This window comes from Phaethon aethereus (genome assembly GCF_964289735.1).
Source record: "Phaethon aethereus genome assembly, chromosome: 7".
NCBI classification, from domain to species: domain Eukaryota; kingdom Metazoa; phylum Chordata; class Aves; order Phaethontiformes; family Phaethontidae; genus Phaethon; species Phaethon aethereus.
Genome location: NC_138583.1, coordinates 7,943,363 through 7,961,642, shown reverse-complemented (window position 1 = coordinate 7,961,642; position 18,280 = coordinate 7,943,363). Strand labels below are relative to the sequence as shown.

The following is an 18,280-nucleotide window of genomic DNA, read 5'->3' as shown; positions in this document are numbered from 1 at the left end:
AAAGCATAAATCTCTCAGTAGAGGCCAAGAACATTTAGGCTTTCCTGCTATAAACTGGACCTGGCTAGGCTTCCTGACACGAGTATCTAAAGAGGAGCAAGGCATGGCAGCATCCCAGCACTCAACAGACTTGAGTTCACAATGATGTAGTTGATGCCTCCTTTCTCCTCTTTGCCTCAATCTGTGCCATACTTCTGAAGATCATAACCTCCCGTTTGAGAATCACTATGTTAATAACAGGACAGGATCAGATGGCACATAACAGAAAGTGGTGTATTCACCCTTCTCCTGTCCCACCAAAAGAAACTAGCTAAATGTCTCATATTCTAAACAAATTTTTCATACCAGAGTCCTTACACAATTGTGATTTTCTAAAGATAACAACAGCGTATTGTATGATCCTAAAGTCTTCACTGCAGATAACTCTATTATAAATTCACAGAAAGGTGCAACCACAGCACAGACAGGCAAACAGATGCTCTCATCCAACTACCATAAGGAGGAAAGACAGATAACACATTCTGCAAACAGCTGTGCTGGCAGAAGACGTTATTGAACCATGTGCTCATCACTCTTCTTCTAGTAGAAGTTACCTTGCTTAAAGATATGTCAAAATATGCAGAATTAACTTCAACAGCTTAAATAGTGAGCCTATCTACACTATTTTATTTTTAATGAAGTAGGTCAGGGAGCATAAACAGATCTGTTAGCAAAGCTAGCAAAACAGCCACAATGAACAACTACAGGAACGCTGAATGTAGTAACATCCATTATTGGCACAGGCAAACAAAATGATAAATTCATAGTGCTTAAGTTTGAGAACAGGCTAGGAAACAATGTACCAGCCTACTGGGAATCACTGTTAAATACTCTTGTTACTAGTTTGCATTGAAGCCATACCACTATACCTTTGCTCTAGTAATGTAATCTACATTAACTAAATAACATTTGCATATTATAATTCTGCCCTCAATTTGTTAGACATATCCTGTATGATCACATCAAAGTTTGTCTTTGTGGGGAGAAAAAAAGTTAGCAGCACATTTACACTTATTTAGCTTTGAAATGCGTTCAGTGTTTAGTGACAAACAGAAAAAAGTATTTTCCACTGTGAAAGTCCCCAAAAGTAAAAAAATGGAAATACTAGGTAGGATCTTCACAAGCACATGTGTGACTTAAAAGCAGAAGAGGATCTGTGCCCCTGAACCATATACACACTTCAAAAATACCATCTTGCTTGTATAATTTGTATTACAAGTTACTGTCCAGCCAATTAGCTCCTACAATTAAGTGACTACCCAGCCGCTTACCTGATATAGCAACCTTTGCTCTGCATGCCACCCGGACTTTTGTCCCATTTTCTGAAGACCTGCCAAAAAGAAGAAAAGAAAAATGAGGTTTGAAATCTGTGAATTTAGACTTCTAAAACTCAACTCTTTAACAAGTGTCAGGGTTTTCATATTATAGCTTATTTCAAATGCTTTTCTTTAAAGTTAAATTTGGTATCTCTGGTTTAAGATATGAGTCATTAGATTCTCGAGGATAATCTGGAAGGAAGGTACACCATCAATTTTCTTAATTCCCTAGAAGATTTTACTCCAAAGCTTATTTAACCTGGTTATTAAAAGACAAGTAGATTCATCTTCCTTGTCTTTTCCAGCTTCAACAGAACCAAATACTTTATCAGCTTTTCCCCTTCTGTATATATCAATGAATAAGCAACTTAATTTATCAGTTCTATTACTGGTTAGACAGTTGCGTCCTCCTCTATTAATGAGATAAATTATAAAATGTTGCATTGTTAATATTGTGATTTTACATGCGGGCAGACAGTTTGCTAAGTAGCCAGAGTGTAGATCTCAAGGTCAACCTTAAATTGAATCAAAACAATCTGTAGATAATGAGTAATAATAGACTGTTCCTCCTTACATCTGCCACTGCTCCTAACTCCTAACCAAATAAGGTGAAATGAAAATCTGCTACCAATAACCCAACTTCCAGAGGAAGTTATAGTATCTTCAGAACTCACAGATTACAGACCCACATGACAAGAAAACAGAGACAAAATTCACTTGAAAACCCTAGAATTTTCTCTCAGCCATCATAACCTTACCTGAATTAAGCTTTAACCAAATTCCAGTCTTGAGCAAATACTGAAAAACAACTGCAAACACCCTATCAGCTAACAAAGATGGTTAGGTAAAGGAATAACTCTATAGCATGCATCTCTTCTGATGACCTCCACTGACAATTCAAAAGACCTGTCAAGACAAAACTCTAAGCAATGGATGACAGACAAATCAAGTAAACAATCCAGCTGACTATGACTGTAAGAAAACAGTACAGCTGTTCAGATAGATGTCCAAGTATCTCTGACCTGTTCTGGACATGCGTCATCACTATTCTGTGGTCACTAACATCTAAGACCAGGAGTTCCGTAAATCAGCAATATATACATACTTGACATTATTCCATCATTAAAAACATAAATAGAAGATGAATCACTATACAGGTCTTCATCTTAGTAGGAAAAGGCAATCCAACTGCAATAATTACAGAATACCACAAGTTAGAAGTGCTAGTTTTCAAAATCAGCTTTCACGATAATAGTTGACATAGCCAGAAAATGCAGTTCTTCAATAAATTTCTCCTCTAAGGCCACATTTCTGAAAGCAAAAAGTATCAGGACTGGTCCTATAGATACAATTAACTTGAGCAAAGCATACACTTGAAGAGTTTCTATGCTAAATTGCAATATAGTATTTCATTAAAGTAATAACCTGAAAGCAATAGTGTCTTTGCACCATGATTCTCAACATTGCACCCAAAATATATTCCATTTGGCAAAAAATGATAACGTTATTCAACTAAGCCACATATACTTTAGCTCGTTCAAGAGTTATAACATGTGAATTTTCAACTAAACTGATTTTTCTTCACATTTATTGTTGTACTTTATTACTTTGCTGTAGTTAACGGAATTGGCCAGCAGAGGGTACCAATTAACCACGATGATTCCCTCATTAAAGGGACCTTAATAACGATAGAAAGAATGAAAAGCAGAAATAGGTATATTCTGACTTGGACAGTCTTGTTTTGTTCCTTCAGACTTGGTTAGGTACCTTTTCGTATGCTAAAGGTAATCAAGAAAATATGTCTATTATGTTAGCTGATATTCAGATGCTGAATTATAGTTTAATGTCAATAATAAAATCTACGCAGAAAAATATGACTTGTATTTAATTTTCTAAAGTAAAAAGAAGATACTGGAATGGTCTTGCAAAGTAATCACAGAATCATTAACATTGGAAAAGACCTTTAAGATCATCAAGTCCAACCACCAACCCAACACCACCATGCCCAACAAACCATATCCTGAAGTACCATGTCTACATGTTTTTTGAATGCTTCCAGTGATCGTGACTCCACCACCTCCCTGGGCAGCCTGTTCCAATGCTTGACCACTCTCTCAGTAAAGAAATTTTTCCTGATATCTAGTCTAAACATGCCCTGGCGCAAGTTGAGGCTATTTCCGCAACTTGAGGCCATTCTATCACTAGTTACTTGGGAGAAGAGACCAACATGTTAATATAATCTTAATGTTTTAAGGCAGCAGTAATGTATGTTTGTGTGGGGGAAGACAGAAGGAAAGGTTTAAATCCACTTTCCTAGACAGGCTGCTAAGAAATCATGTAAACAAAAGCTTGCTTCATAATGCTCCATTTGAATTTGAGCTGTTACTCACCGTTCTTCAGTTCTGCATGAGAACAGCTCTTCTTTTTGGTTCTGTACCTCTGTCCTGTATGCAAGTATACGAGCATTGCAAACCATCAGGTTTTTAACCGCTTGCAAGAGTTGGTCTTTTTGTGTGCTCACTGCAAGTAGTTTACAGATGCCTTCTCGCATGCGGATTTCAAAGTTAATCTTCTCTTGGATGTCACATTCCTAGATATGCAAAAAACAAACAAAGGACTAAACAAAAACCCAACTAATAATATCCCGAATTTTTAACAAGCTGTACTTATTTCACAGTTGGGATACAAGACCCTAGGTTTTAGTTATATGCAGCCATTACAATGGTTACTAAATGTAAAATGATGGTTCTCTCTTCAGGTACAAAAGAGTAAAATGCAGGATGTAACAGATTCACTGTAGCCATTATAGATGCAAATTCCAAACGAGGTAGTAACATTAATTCACCGTAGGGTCTGAAAGTTACTAAAAATGTACGTGCCTCAATGTGTCATTCATAGGATAACAACATATGGTCTCCTCATATAGTCATTGAGATACCTAACTGAACAAAGCTATAAGCTTTGGGTTTTTTTCCATTTATAAAATTAACATGACAAATGTTTGGGACGTACACAGGTTACCGTGACACAGGCTCTCTGGCAGCAGCAGGTTGTTTGGTGGTGAATAGCTCCCAAAGCTCACATCAGAGAAGCTTTCCATAGAACTTCTGATGGTGTTCCCTACAGTCAAGGTATGAAGGCCTGGGACCCAGACATCATAGACTATCCCAGTTTCCCCCCTCATGGATGTGCTTTCCAGTTTCAACCCCAACCAGTGCAAGATAAAGCACTGCACCAACACCTCCGCATCCCCAGCACCTGCCTCTCTATCCACACTTTTTCTCAGCACTAATCCCAGAAGGAAAGGAGAAGCAAATAGCTTTCATCAATCTTCTTTTATTCTGAGTCAAATTTTACACAGCTATGAAAAGCTAAGCAAAGCCCACACCTGCCCCTAAGAAATAATTACTCATTCTTTGAGCCTAACCTAATACATCAGCTCCTGCAAAGCTGAATTCCATCTCAGAAGAGTGAAAGAGTACTTCCCCCTAACATTTCCCAGGGTAACAGGCCTCTGCATTGGCCCAGCACAGACCACAGCTCCTCTCCATGTCTATCACCTGGTACATAACTATGGTGAGGAAATAAACTCTCCTAGTTTGGGGCATCTGTCTGTATCAATAGCGGGACTTTCAGAACTACACAAAGGATTTAGTCCATGCTACATCTCAGCCAGACTCACATAAAATATCCTGGACTAGCATTAAATGGTTGTTGGGCTGTAGCTTAAATAATTGCACCTATAAATCTTATCTGAAGGAATGACTTAGCTGCCTGGTTTGGAACGTATAAAGTTCTTCATGTCTACCAAAAAAAATTGGTCAGCTTTTTTTTTTTTTCTTCAGTTCCTTCTAAAAATATGAGTACACCATCTGGACTCGAAAGAATGACACAGCACTGTTTGCCATATGCTATCTACTAATGCACCGTTTCCCTTGTGTTCTCCATCCTTTCCCAAACAACAGCAGCATAACCCAGAGAAGAGTACTAACAGCTGTTGAGATTTTCAGGCCCATACTCAGGAACTGCCTAAGCAATACTTACAGAAAGAGTCTTTGTATTCCCCACCAAATCACACCTAGAATATAGGAAATTTTAAACGATTTCTAGTTTTACATAGGTGATGGAGTCACAAAACAAACAAACAAGTAACTCCAACAACAACAGCTAAGAAAAGTGACATTGCATACTGCTGAAGGTAGAACAGACTGTAATTTTACTTTCTTTAATTGGTATCTTAAATACAGGCTTTCAGAATCTTATTCCAAGGTACGCTTCTGATTTCTTACCACAATGGTTTACATCTAAACCCCGTAAGTCTACTATATTTATTTAAAATAAGCAAGTAGTCAGGCAGCGACTTCTAAAACAGAGGCTGTAAAATCAAGATACTAGCTTGGGGACGTTTCTAGCTAGACGCAGGAACGAGTACTGGTCGCAGTCGACAGGAATAGCTTTACAGACACGGTTGAGGTCAACTAACTCAGGTTTTTAAGTGATTGGAAGTTTAAAAAAAAAAACTGATTAACAGGAAAAGCAATGGCTAAATGATTAAAGAGCTGAAAAGGATCAGCTTCACGCTCCGAGCCCCCGAAGCGGGCGAGCTGGGGGCTCAACCCCCCAAGGCGGCGCCACGTTTGTCCGGGCAACCAGCCGGCGGCCTCCCGGCTCCGGCACAGGCCGCGCCCCGACCGACCAGCACACCTCCGCCGGAGGGCTGCTTTACCGCGCCGGTCACGGTAAAGCGGGCGGCCGCAGGGGCCGCTCTCCAACTCCTCAGGGAGCCCGCAGCCGGAACGGACGCGCCAGGCTCGGGAGCAGCGCAAGCTCCCGCCCCGCCGAGGGCCGCCTCCCGCTCAAAGGAGGAGCGGGCGCTAGTCGGCCTGAGCCGTTAACGGTGCGCCCCACACCACCTCCCCGCCCAGCCCCACGGCTCACCGGCTCCTCACCGCCAGCCCCCGACACACGCCTCCGCCGCATCCTCCTCAACGGCGCCGCCGTTCAAAACTCCCGCCCCCCACCAACGGCCGCCGCGGCCCCGCCCACCGCTCTGGCGGCTCGGGGACGTCCGCGCTTTGCGGCGTCCCTGGGCTTCGGCCGCCCGCGCTCGAGAGAAGCGCGACAGAGCAGCCTAGGCCAGCGGGGGCGGGGGCAGAGCCGGCACGGCGCCTCGTACGGGCCGTCAGTCGCGAGCGCAGTCGCGAGCGCGGCCGGCGTGGCTACGCGCCTCGGCTCGCTGCGGCGGATAGATTTGCAGCCCTGCGTTATTCACTCCACATCGATTAGCTGCAACAGCGAGCGTTGAATAATGACGTTGAAGACAATACCTTTCATGGCTCCCGGTTTCTTTGTTCCTCGTTAATTTACTTTTCCGGAACAGGCCGGTGCCAGTTCTGTGTGATGACTATTCCCTACAGGCGCGGGAAGGAGAGGCGCAGAGCCGCTGCCCTGCGGCCGTCCGGTACGCAGCCACCGCTGCCCTGAAGCGAGCCATGAATGTTTAACCACGTTCTTGGTTTCCTGCAGTCCATTTAATTATGCACCTATAATACCAGGGTGTTTCAATAGCTGTGCTAGTAGCATGTATTGTGAAAAGTATATTACGCTATCATATATTAAAATAAAAGTACATTAATTATTCGTTGGATTGATGGGAGGGGAATGGGAGTCATCTCTCTCCTGCTGCCAGTTTTGTCTCTGGTTGTCTTCAGCAGATGCAACAACTGAGCCAAAACAGTGTCCCCCATCCATCCCTCATCCCCGATTTCCTGGCTTTCCTGTCTGAATTGCTCCTCGGTGGGTGATGGTCACAGGCACGGATCCTCACTGCTTCACACAGGGTTGTCAACATTTGAGAGAAGTAAAATGTGCTGGAACAAGTGAGATGTAGTGTTGCTAACAGCTTTCCACAGAAGACAGAAGTCTCCTGGATAACATATGCTTATTTAAAACATAAGAAAATGCAGTTAGAAGGGGAAGTTTGAAAAGCCACGTTGCTTAATCGGGATTTTACATAGGTGCTTGGCAGCTCTGCTTGTCCCCTGATGTTTGCAACCTGGGCACAAACCCAAGGGGCTAGCCTTCAAGGAAAATCATGAACTTCCAGATTAAAAGTATTTAATCCTCGGTGGAAGGCAGAGGACAGGGATCTCTGCTTCCCTCCAAACTGTTCAAGTTTCACCTCGAGGCAGAGATGGCTGCAGCAGCTGTTCCTGTCTCCATCTTGGGCCACGTTCGTGAGGCTAAGGAGGTATTCAGATGTTCATGAAATACCTTCATAGCATCCTGAAGTCTTCTGCGTACCATTGGCAGGATGCATGTCACAACTGGGAAGACCTACACTAGGTTATATATTTATAGACACTATGTTTTTCCCTGGTTTTAGATATTTCCCCCTGTTCTTTAGCTACTGCAACTTTCTCAAAAGAAACGTTTCTGCGCTACATCCAGTGGAGAAGTCCCATCAGGGAGCCAAAAGGCTTTTGCTTAATCAAGATATGATCCTTACAAGCTGTGTATAGACAGCCAAGATATCTAAGAGTGAATTTGAGGGAGACCGAAAGGAAAGTCTCCAGGTAATCCTGGTGCTTCATGCATCCCGGCCGGAGCCTCACGTTCCCATCTCTGCTACAGAGTTCAGGATTTCAGACACGTCAAAAGAGACCCATCAAAAGAGGGGAGAACAAGAGATGTCAAATCAGAGTGCTCTTTTGCCTCACGGTAAGGCATATCCCTTAAGGTGTGGTCTGGCCTCTCCTGAATCAGTCAAGGATGGGATTTGAGCCTCAAAAATCTCCAAGTCATTTTCTGGGTTACAGAGGAAAACTAGAAACAGGAGCATGTCATAGAGACCATTCCTGGAATTGAAACCAAACAAGTGAAAGTCTCAAGTTAACTGAACTGCATTATTGTAGAATCAATGCTTGACCAAAGTAAGTGAGGACAAGCTCCAGTCTCAACAAACATTAGTGGCTGAAACCCTTTGATGAGTTTTATGTAAACTATGGTAGCAGCAGGAAATGATAGCCTTTCCATAGAGACAAACAAATAAGGAAAGAATCACTGTAATTCTGCCTTACCAAAATTCATTCACCAACTCACAAGACAGCGCGCTGCCACAGAAACTAACTGTGTAAATGTAAAAAAGACATACTGAGACACTTTCCAGCCAGCATCATCCCAAGTATTTCAGCGCTCCAGGTTAGACTCTAGAGCGAATGCGCTGGTTCAAGTTTTCCAGAAATGCTCCCTGTGAATCTACCAAGAACAGCTGTCTCAGGTGTGCACCAAACAGGTTTTGTCAAAAGCCAGGGTGGCTACATGGATGCAGTAAAAATCACTGCAGAAGGACAAGTTATGCCCCAGCCTATTTCAAGCAAGCAGCATGTCTAAAGCCATTTTTCCTGGTGGTGTAGACATCTCCCAGGAAGCTGTGGCAGCTTTCCAAGAATTTCAGATGCTAATTAGCATGGTTTTGCAGTACAGTCTGTTCAGAAGATCCTAGTCTTAGTAAGTCCCAAAATGTGACTACTAATAGCATAAAGAGCCTGTGCCTGCAGCCCTTACATGCTCCTACTGGCATTGACTTGAATTGGAACCCTTAAGAAATCAGTGGGAGTTATATGTGTAGAACTCAGCCCTAATAAACGTGAATAGTATCTTCTCAAACTCAGTGCGTATCTGCTCATGAGCTGGTTCAAATGCCCAGTTTTACACGACATTCGAAACATGTTACTGCAAAGTCTGGCTTTTCATGCTCTTGCACCTGCTGCTGCTTTGGTCCTCCTTTGCATTCACTTCCTAGAGACATTATGTTTTTCTTTATAAAACCAAGCTTCATAATTCAGTTATCTGTCAGATGCTTAATTAAAAAATTAAACATTTCATCAAATTTCTAGTCCTTTCTCTTAAGGGAATGTGAGACTGAGGCTTTAAATGGCATTTCTGCGGGTGTTGTACAAGGCGACATGTTCTCTCCGCACCCCATGCCTAACTCCAGCTATGCTGTCCTGCTGTTGCAGCACGCGTACTAACTTGAAATGAAGCAGGCTCTATGCCATCTATATTATCCGGGGATTTGGGATTCAGCTAGCAAGGATTCTGCTCCCTAATTTAAAAGTAGTCCCAGCAGACAGCAACAATAAAAAAGGAAGCATTGTAACCGTGTTTCCTTCTCCAGACTAACCTCTACTGAAAGGCAAAGAAACCCAAGGCACAACCTACAAAACAAGGAGAATCCTGCGCGGTCACTGTTGCGCTACTGCAGAGAAGCCAGAAGGGGGTAGGGTGAATTAAACAGGGGATCTATATCTTGCCTTCTGGGCTTTAAGTGAAATATTTCTTCAGATGAATCACACCTTCACACCATCCTTTTATTTGACACTCTATTTGCATTGCAAAGCATTTGGCTTGCTTCTAGTATTAGGGGAACTGGATAGCAGAGGAAAGATCATTGTCTATCTAAGTCACTGTTCTGCTCAAGTGTTACATCAGCATATTATTTTAAATGTTAGGCCCATCATTTTGGTTTAGCAGGTACAAAATGTCTACACCTACTCTTGACAGCACTGCAATATTTTTCTTAATTTCTTAGTTCCTACAGCTTGCTACACCTACTCCTTGAATATCATCAGAGTGTGCCAGTAGAAATGTATTGAATTCCTAGTCAGATTTATCCTAAATGGAAATATATGAAGATTTCTGCTGGACGCACAGAAAAGAATTTGCAAGGCTTTCTATAACTGACTTCTACTTATTTCATTTTAAACTGAAAAGCAAACTGTTGCCATTGAGTGACACTGACTTTCAGTATCATGACATATGACCATAATAGATTGGTTATGACCAATAGGTTAAATGGGCAGAGACTCTGGAATTTAGGGTGTTTACCTGAATGCTTACAGAAGCCAGGGCTAAGTTAAAAGGCAAAATTAGCAGCCTCAGTAACTCATTTCTTCATTTCAGCCTGCTGAGGTCAGTTGAAGTCTTTCCATTCACTTGGCTGGGCAGAAGGTCAGCATGTACTCCTACAAAACAAATTAAATATGGGTAACTATATTTAACTCTATATACTGTCATGCGCTTCTGCTTCAGTTTTCATTGGATAAGGTGAAAATTAATTATCTGGCCAACAACAGTGACCTAAAGTCTAACCCTATCAAGGTGAAAGCAACAGCAAGAGCAAAGTTTGTAGGCTCCATTTTACCTAACTGAGCAGCCTGAAGTAGGTATCTTCTCTAAGGTAGTCATGGAGTCAGTCAATGAAGACATCCTAAAACATGCAGGTGCCTAAATTAGCTACGATGCATCATCCTCACCTTTCTCTGATAATTTGAGGCCAGACTAGCTTAGAGTAAACTGTTATTATTTCAGGTATTCTCAGATGAGTTTTACCCTGAGAGCTTGCTCATCTTCTGCTCAAGGTTTTTTAATATTCTGCAGTCCTCCTTCAACTGCTCTAGTGCTACAAATGGCACTGAGGCCACAGGTCTGTATGATGCTTTCCTATAATATTTATGGCATCATCAACAAAACATTGATACCAGGTGCTTCAATGAACTATTTTGTTGATCACTGTATATTCCTTTAGGAGTTCTAGAAGAAACTCTAAAAGGCTGAAAAAGCACAAGGAATTGTTTTTCCTTTTTCCAGATAAGAGTCCAGAAACTGGCTCTTCCCAGTATTCCTGATGTCAATCCCATCTTGAAATGCCTCCATATTAAATTACTGTAGCCTTTTTAAATCACCATAGATGAGATAAAGGCACTCGAAATACATTCCATAACAGAAATAGTAAGTTACAAAAAATCCATCCCCATGTGAATTTGGAAAACAATTTCTGAGATCAAACCTGAAAACCTTAAAAGTCAAATTAAACTCTGCATGACTATAAACTCCAGTTTGATGATCCTCTATATCTTAAAATTGCTCATGCACAAGACAAGTTATGAAGTGTGGTTAACTGAGGTAGACCAGTCACATGTATTCTTCTGTTTCTGCTTGGGAGACCAGGGGCATTGGTTTTGAAGCCAATTCACATGTGGTCCCCACATAAGCGTGGAATCAACCCCATCAGCTGTATCCTGTTAGACAAGGAACCTCACAGGTGATTGATAGCTTTTCTAGAAGCCTTCCTCCGGCTGAGAAGACACTTGACGAGGACACACAGTGTCTAACAAAGCATTAGTTTTGCAGCCTTTCCCTAAGTTTAGAAATTTATATAGTCTCTCTTTTCTGTGTGACTTCCTACCTCCACAGCAGTTGAAGGAATGAAACCATTTTTAATTCCTCTCAACATCAAAGTTGGTTGAAACTGGCTACTTGGACCCATTGCTAATAGGGCGACATTTACACACACAGAGAAATTATGGTCATACAAAAATTATACTGCTACATAAACCCAGAGAGGTCCTTTCAGCTGCTCAATATTAAAGGGATGTTTAGTACAAAAAGGATTTCTTAGAGTTTCTATGCTGTGACTCCCATATCATACCTTTATACCAGGATTTCTCTGTTAGGTATAGTCCTGCTTTGTTTTCTTGTGCATTTACTGCAGATGGCATTTGGTGTATAAAATATCCCTCTGAGACAGTTGCATCCAAATGTTTGCTGGGCAGCCTGCTGGTGAAGTCACCATTTTGTGTCATGGGATAATCTAACTGGGCACTATATGTTCTGTTTTTAGGGCCAGGTCTGTTATGATTTTTCCTAATTGATCTTGCACAGGCAAGTGAAAAGTCACTGGAACATTTAAATGGATTGCCATTTTGAACCTGAAACAGGGAGTAAATACGCTGAGAATATCACAAACGTAAAGATAAACTCTTATATGAGAAAATAATGACAGAAAATCACCTTCCTTTTGATAGCCAGAGGACTACTATCTATTGCTGGGAGAGCAGATGTAAGCCCGCTTCTGTTAGCAATCTCCCAGGAAAAAGGAGATATTCTCCAGTGAGCTCTCGTGATGGGAACCAGATTTGTTGTCTGAATGTGGATACAGGCTGAATATTTGCAGGTTGTCTCTTTTTTTTTTCCATACGATTTAGAATATCTCTGCAGAATGCAATATTTGGCAAATGGTCTCTGCCCAAAGTGAGTTTATAGCCTGGCCTGATTTTTTCCAAGTACGGGACTGTAGGCATCTAGGGATAGAAAAATAGCACAGCAAAATGGCCTTGAGGCTGAGCAACATAACCTGCCCTCTGGGGAGCCACAGGCATTCAAGTTCCCCCTGCACTGCAGCATTACTAAGGAAGTGAATAGTGACCATCCCTTACCAAGGCACTTCTTGAGGTGACAGCTGTTGTCCGAAAAAAATGTTGTCCGAGGCACAATAGCCCATGTCTGGTAGGACTAGTCAATCAAACACTATTTCTTTGCATTTCACACACTTTCTGGATTGTTTTGATCGTGTCTCAGCAAGGATATTCAAAGGGGCATGAGTAGGAATCTTTAGTTTACTGCAAACTCTCATTTTGCCCCAGGAAATGTTTCTAGTCAGTAAGCAATTAGTTTGTCTCAATAGTTTTCCCAGTTACACTTAGGGCTATAACCATCTATAGTTCTGTAGTTCTTCCTGCCTTGTCACAAAGCTACCATTTTTCGCTTCACTTTTCCAAGTCCTGAGTTGGGTACCAGTTGCATAAATGGGCATTTGTCACAAGGATCAGGCCAAGAAAGAGACAGCACCGAAACAAGGAGGATTAAGGCAAATGTTATTTCATAAAAATAACACAGTTAAAACCAACAAATATCTCACTACTGTCAATATACTTCTCAAAAGCAACATAAATCGGGAATTTCTATCAGAGGTTTTAAGTCTCTGGTCCTTGATGAAAACACAGCTTGCAGTTATGTCCTGTTTCTCACAGAAATAGGTACCAAGAAACTATTGAGCAGTTCATCCACTCAAGTGCTTAAAGAAATACATCCATAGGGAAAAAAAGGATTTAAATTTTTAGAACTGACAGTCAATTTTCCGTTCTGAGCATCCCTAGTCCCTCTGTCTCCACCAAACTTCCCCCTAAATCCAAACTCGGCTGTCGTTTTCTCCTGCCAGCAGTGACCAGAGGCAAGGCAGTGCTCTGCTGGTGGCAGCTCACTGAGGAATTACAAGGATGCACGGAGGGGCTGTGTGCTCCTTTTGTTTGTTTTGCTGTGCTTTATTTTCTGTGTGGCAGTCTGGAGAGAGTGTTTCCCTTGCCCCCTCAGAGTGCAATACCACTGTGAAATAACTTGCCTCCATGAAACCTCAAAAGAGCCATAATGCAACAAAAAGCATTTGCCATGGCACGGCCGATTCTGGGACCCTGCTCAGGGACATAAGGCTGTTCCTGGGAATAAGCCCACTGTCAGAGACTACGTCTTTTATACAGGTGATGATTTTTTGCTGCATCACTCAAGTGTTGGATCAAAGTTGTCCATTCACAGGTAAGAGGGATTAAAATATCTTTTTCCTGAGGTAGAAAGATCTGAAGAAAAACTTGCTGCAAAGGACACTATGCCCTGCAAACACCCTGCAGCCGAGGCGACGGGCAGCGTACCTTCTAAAAGCTCACCACAGTTTCACTGTGGGAAGCCAGTCCAGCTATTTTTTGCTGTTACTTCAGTTCCTTTTGAAGTCAAACCACAGGAAGGGGATGACATTGGGCTATACCTATGTTGTCCTTGATGGGAGATGGAAACATTTCTCGATAAAGATAGTATTTTTTGCCTAATAAGATGTCCCATTTTTATTCACCATTATGAAAAAGCAGCGGTTGAACAACAAATATGAGTAACTGCATTTTACCTGAGGTTGGTTTGTCAGAGATTTCTATCATCCTTCTAACTGTTACACAGCCTGTTAAATGAGCTGAGACAACACTTCATGTCACTGTTAGCATTTTAAATTATAAATAGTTGCAACAGTAAATAGCTCCTCATGTTTTTACAGACAATTTCATCTGGAAGAATAAAAATAACTATTTCTGCCTGGATGCATGCATGACTTACATGCACGTATTTACTTGCTTGTTTTAAAAAACAATTTGAGTTCTAGGAAGCTATTTCTAGCACTTGATTCTAACTGTCTGTTTGTACAGTATCATCAAAATGTAATCAGGCTGTTTAAAGAAAACTCAACAAAGAGCAAGTAAATTTTTCATAGCAGGTTAAGTAGCTAACACAGACCCAGAGATCTACGTTATCCAAGTTATCCAAGTCTGGGACACAGAGGATCACCTTTTTAAGATAATTCCCAAATGCATTTGTGCAAATGGTGTTTATGCACTAACACCTGCAACAGGCAGTTTTAAGCAACAAATTAAAATCTCTACTTTCTCTTATTCTTTCCCTATTCAGGAATGTTTTCCCCAACCCCTTCCATCAACAATCTCTGCAACACTGAGTCATCCTACTTACATATATAGGCATATTAGATTTTGTGAGGAAAAATGCAAGCAAAAGCAAGCCACTACCTAACATGAAGATCATTTTTACTTCATTTAGTTCATAGTGTGGACACTCACATTACAGTCTTAATTTTTTAAAAATACCCCTGCTCTGTCATACAGTCTCTTTCAGACCTGTATCAACTTCCATCTCTAAAACGCCAGCCCAGGAGGGAGCTTTGAAAGGCACAAGAGGGCTGTCGCTCCTCAGCTGCCCTTTGTGCCTCTCAAAGTCTCTCCCCAAACATTCATCTCTCTCCACACTTGTAGCGAGGGGCATGTTCTTTTTCATGCATATGTGTTGTTACATCTGCCTGCTACACAGACAAGCACACGCTCTGGCTGATGTGATTTAAAGAGGCAACTGGCAACGACAGGCACTGAAGCACCCGGAGCTTCGTTGGCAGCTTTCATGTAGACAGTACACACACTTCTAGTCTGAACAGGTGAATCTCATCACCACCCCATTTGCACAAATTCTTAGGCATTCCTTCAAAATTATCTTACTATATGGCATCACTAGGTTGGTGGAGAACAACTACATCTTTGACCATTTTAGAGGTAATAACTTTCATACATAATGGGCACCATATTGGCTTACGTGCAGCCGGCTGAATTCAGTTGGCAGTCGTCTCAGTTAGCTAGAAAGCCATCCATAGCAAACAGGCTCCTCCAGGCTATGTCTCTGAGGGCTCAGATTTCTGTAAGGGACGAATCATTCTGTTGTTGCCAGTGGTTTCACCTGTGCACATTTCTAAACTAAATTCACTGATCTAATCAAATAGCCTGAGTTTAGGATAAAATGGTTCAAGAGAGAACAGGAAGCTGATAATGTGCCTCAACTCAAATCCTGGGTAGCACAGCAGCTTTTGTGTAAGCCTTGGAGAGAATCTGGGGAGAGAATTTCACACAGGCTGGGAAGGCTCACCTAAGCTTAACAACAGGAATTAGCCAGTCTGGAGATGGGAGCAAGTCCCATTTGGATGGGAACAGTTTGGGCTTTGTTCCTGCTCCCTGTGGGAGGATCTGAGTCCACAAATTATATAAAGCTAACAACCATCTGGGAGCAAGAAATTTCAGGAAAAGATAGAATGCAGCACATCACAATACTACTTTTTTTTTTCCTTTGGTGAAGACACGTTCTTCCAGTTTCCAGCCTCATATGGAGCTAAAAGTGTCTAGTCACACAGCCTTCAAGACCTACTGCCTGAAAGACAGAAGTGTATGTGAAAACATCTGGTTTTGGGAATCTTTTTACATATCAGCTGTTACATATCTTTCAAATTGTAAGTGTCCCTATGTTTTCATCGCAGCTGTGGCAGTGGCAGAAGCACAATATTTCCTAGGACCTGTGCCTTTTACTTATTTAATTTTTCCAGGGATACATATCCATTAAAATTGGCTAGAGCATGGTGTTGTCTATTTGTTTGCTACCTGCATATATTGTCTTTTGTTCATTGCACTTTTTAGCCCCTGTGAATGAGAACATGTCATCGACTTCAGAGCCTTCTTTTGAAAAGAATCTCCATGGTGCATAAAACCATCAGCTGAACCTACTCACATGCTCACAGTCAGTGCCTTCAAAATGGTAAATACTAAAGATGATCCATCACCTTGCTCTGAGCACTGCAGATTTATCAATTGCAAATCAATTGAAATTGCAATTCATTGTAACAAAAAAATAAAATTATTCTTTGAAGGCCAATAAACTCATGCCTCATTTTGAACTACACTACACAGGCCAGTTGGCACAAAGTACCAGATATAAATAAAGGCCCATTTCTGCCGTGAGCTAGCACCTAACACTCCCACAATAAGTACTATTTAGACGATAGCAGTGCTGCAACAAGGGACAAATGATGCCTTGCCTTCATGCTGGCCCCGTGTGCTCATGTGAATTTCACCCTCTGTGTCTAACGAATTTCTGTCCTTGACACACACAACCTGTTACGGAAGAGGCAAAGGACTTCAAAACAGCTGTGCAGCCATGTTGCTTTTCTTGGTCGGTTTCAGCTGTTGCTTAACTACGACATCAATACTGAACATTGCCGGCAAAGCTAGAACACTGGAGAGAACCAGGCTCTTTTATCTCACTAGCACTTAGGAACTAGTAAGTGGTCTGTACTTTCAAGTCCACTCCTTTATTGTAGATCGGGTCCTCCTCCTCTTCATCATATAGGAAAGCTGTTAGTTAAGTGAGCCCCTCTCCAGTTACTTTGAAAGCCTCATTCATTCCCCCCATTCAGTGTCCTGCTCAGGTGCAGGAACCTCCAGCCTACCAGTCATTCTCCCAGGAGATCAAGTTGATCCTCCAGACCTTTACATATAACGCAAACTAGGAAATGAACTTCTTGTATGAATATCATAAAAGAGGAGGAAAGAGGAGAGAGCATGAAGGAATAGAACCAAATTGTCCCTAAACATCTAATAAAACCAATATACTTTCAGATGGCATTAAAGGTGCAGATCTGAACTGTCTTTTGTGTTCCTGTGTGATATTTGGTGTCTGTCCTAGTAGGACTGGGTGGAGGTTTTACCTGTTGGTTCAGTGTTGGTTGTTGGCTTGTTCTGCTTTGTTTTCATGTTTTGTTGATTTAGGCTATACTTTAAAGACAGTCTCCTAACAACTCTAATGTGAACTGCTATCACATGGCCTTTAATGCATCTTTGTCCGTAAAAGAGGTGAAACATAGTTCTGCCATTCTTTCTCCCTTCTGCAGAAATGCAATTCTCTGTTCCTCAGTGTGTTCCCTATAGTAAGGGTCTATCTTTGATGCAGATGCACCAGCATAACATTCCCACCCAACAGGAGGATTCTTCATTGGATATTTGTAAGCAGATAAAAACAGCCTGATATCATCTTCTATGGCACAAGAGATCTCTAAACAGGGGCAAAACTGACCCACCCCTGAACATGGCCGCTTGCTGTGCTGTCCCTATGATGCTGGTATATCTGTTCAAAGCCAAGTGCAGACTCCAGGAGAAGGGAATACCTTTGCTTTAAAGGCAACTGGCTCTTACCTCCTTGACAAAAGATATTGCTGCAAAACGCCAAGAGTCCCCTCTGCCCCCGGCACAGATGTCAGGGGTACAGAAGAACAGAGGAAGTGAAAGAACAGCCCCGTTGCTTCCCGCAGGGCTTGGGACTGCTCTCCCACATGCTTGGATGTGACAGAGGACTGAATTTGCCACCACAGCTTAACACTGTTCTTTTTATGTCTCTGCTTATGTAAAATAAAAACTTTTAAAACCCCAGCGCATAGGATTAGGCACCAAAGCAAGCTAATTATAGATGGCAATGCTCGGTCCTTTTATGGCCTTTTTGGGAACTTTTTTCAGTTGGGAAATCACTGTGATTTATTTTACACATAATTCCTCAAACGTGGAAGGCATGAACTTTTAAAAGCAATGTTCCTTACCATCCGGTATCCAATGCAGAAAGAACATTATCAGAATGAAATAGCTTGAAATTCTGCTTTGATGGTGTGCTTT

At 41.8% G+C, this 18,280-nt stretch overlaps 1 protein-coding gene across 1 annotated transcript in view; it reads right to left on the bottom strand.

The window, feature by feature from the left end:
- The window catches only part of RTKN2 (rhotekin 2), a gene marked incomplete at both ends in the record, with an annotated part of 31,322 nt that extends 24,987 nt beyond the window's left edge, over positions 1 to 6,335 (bottom strand). The window contains 3 exons of the mRNA XM_082002206.1: positions 1,311 to 1,369; positions 3,746 to 3,945; positions 6,294 to 6,335. Coding sequence (XP_081858332.1) covers positions 1,311 to 1,369; positions 3,746 to 3,945; positions 6,294 to 6,335 — 301 coding nt within the window. The remainder of the gene's footprint in view (positions 1 to 1,310; positions 1,370 to 3,745; positions 3,946 to 6,293) is intronic.
- Between the last annotated feature and the right edge of the window lie 11,945 nt (positions 6,336 to 18,280).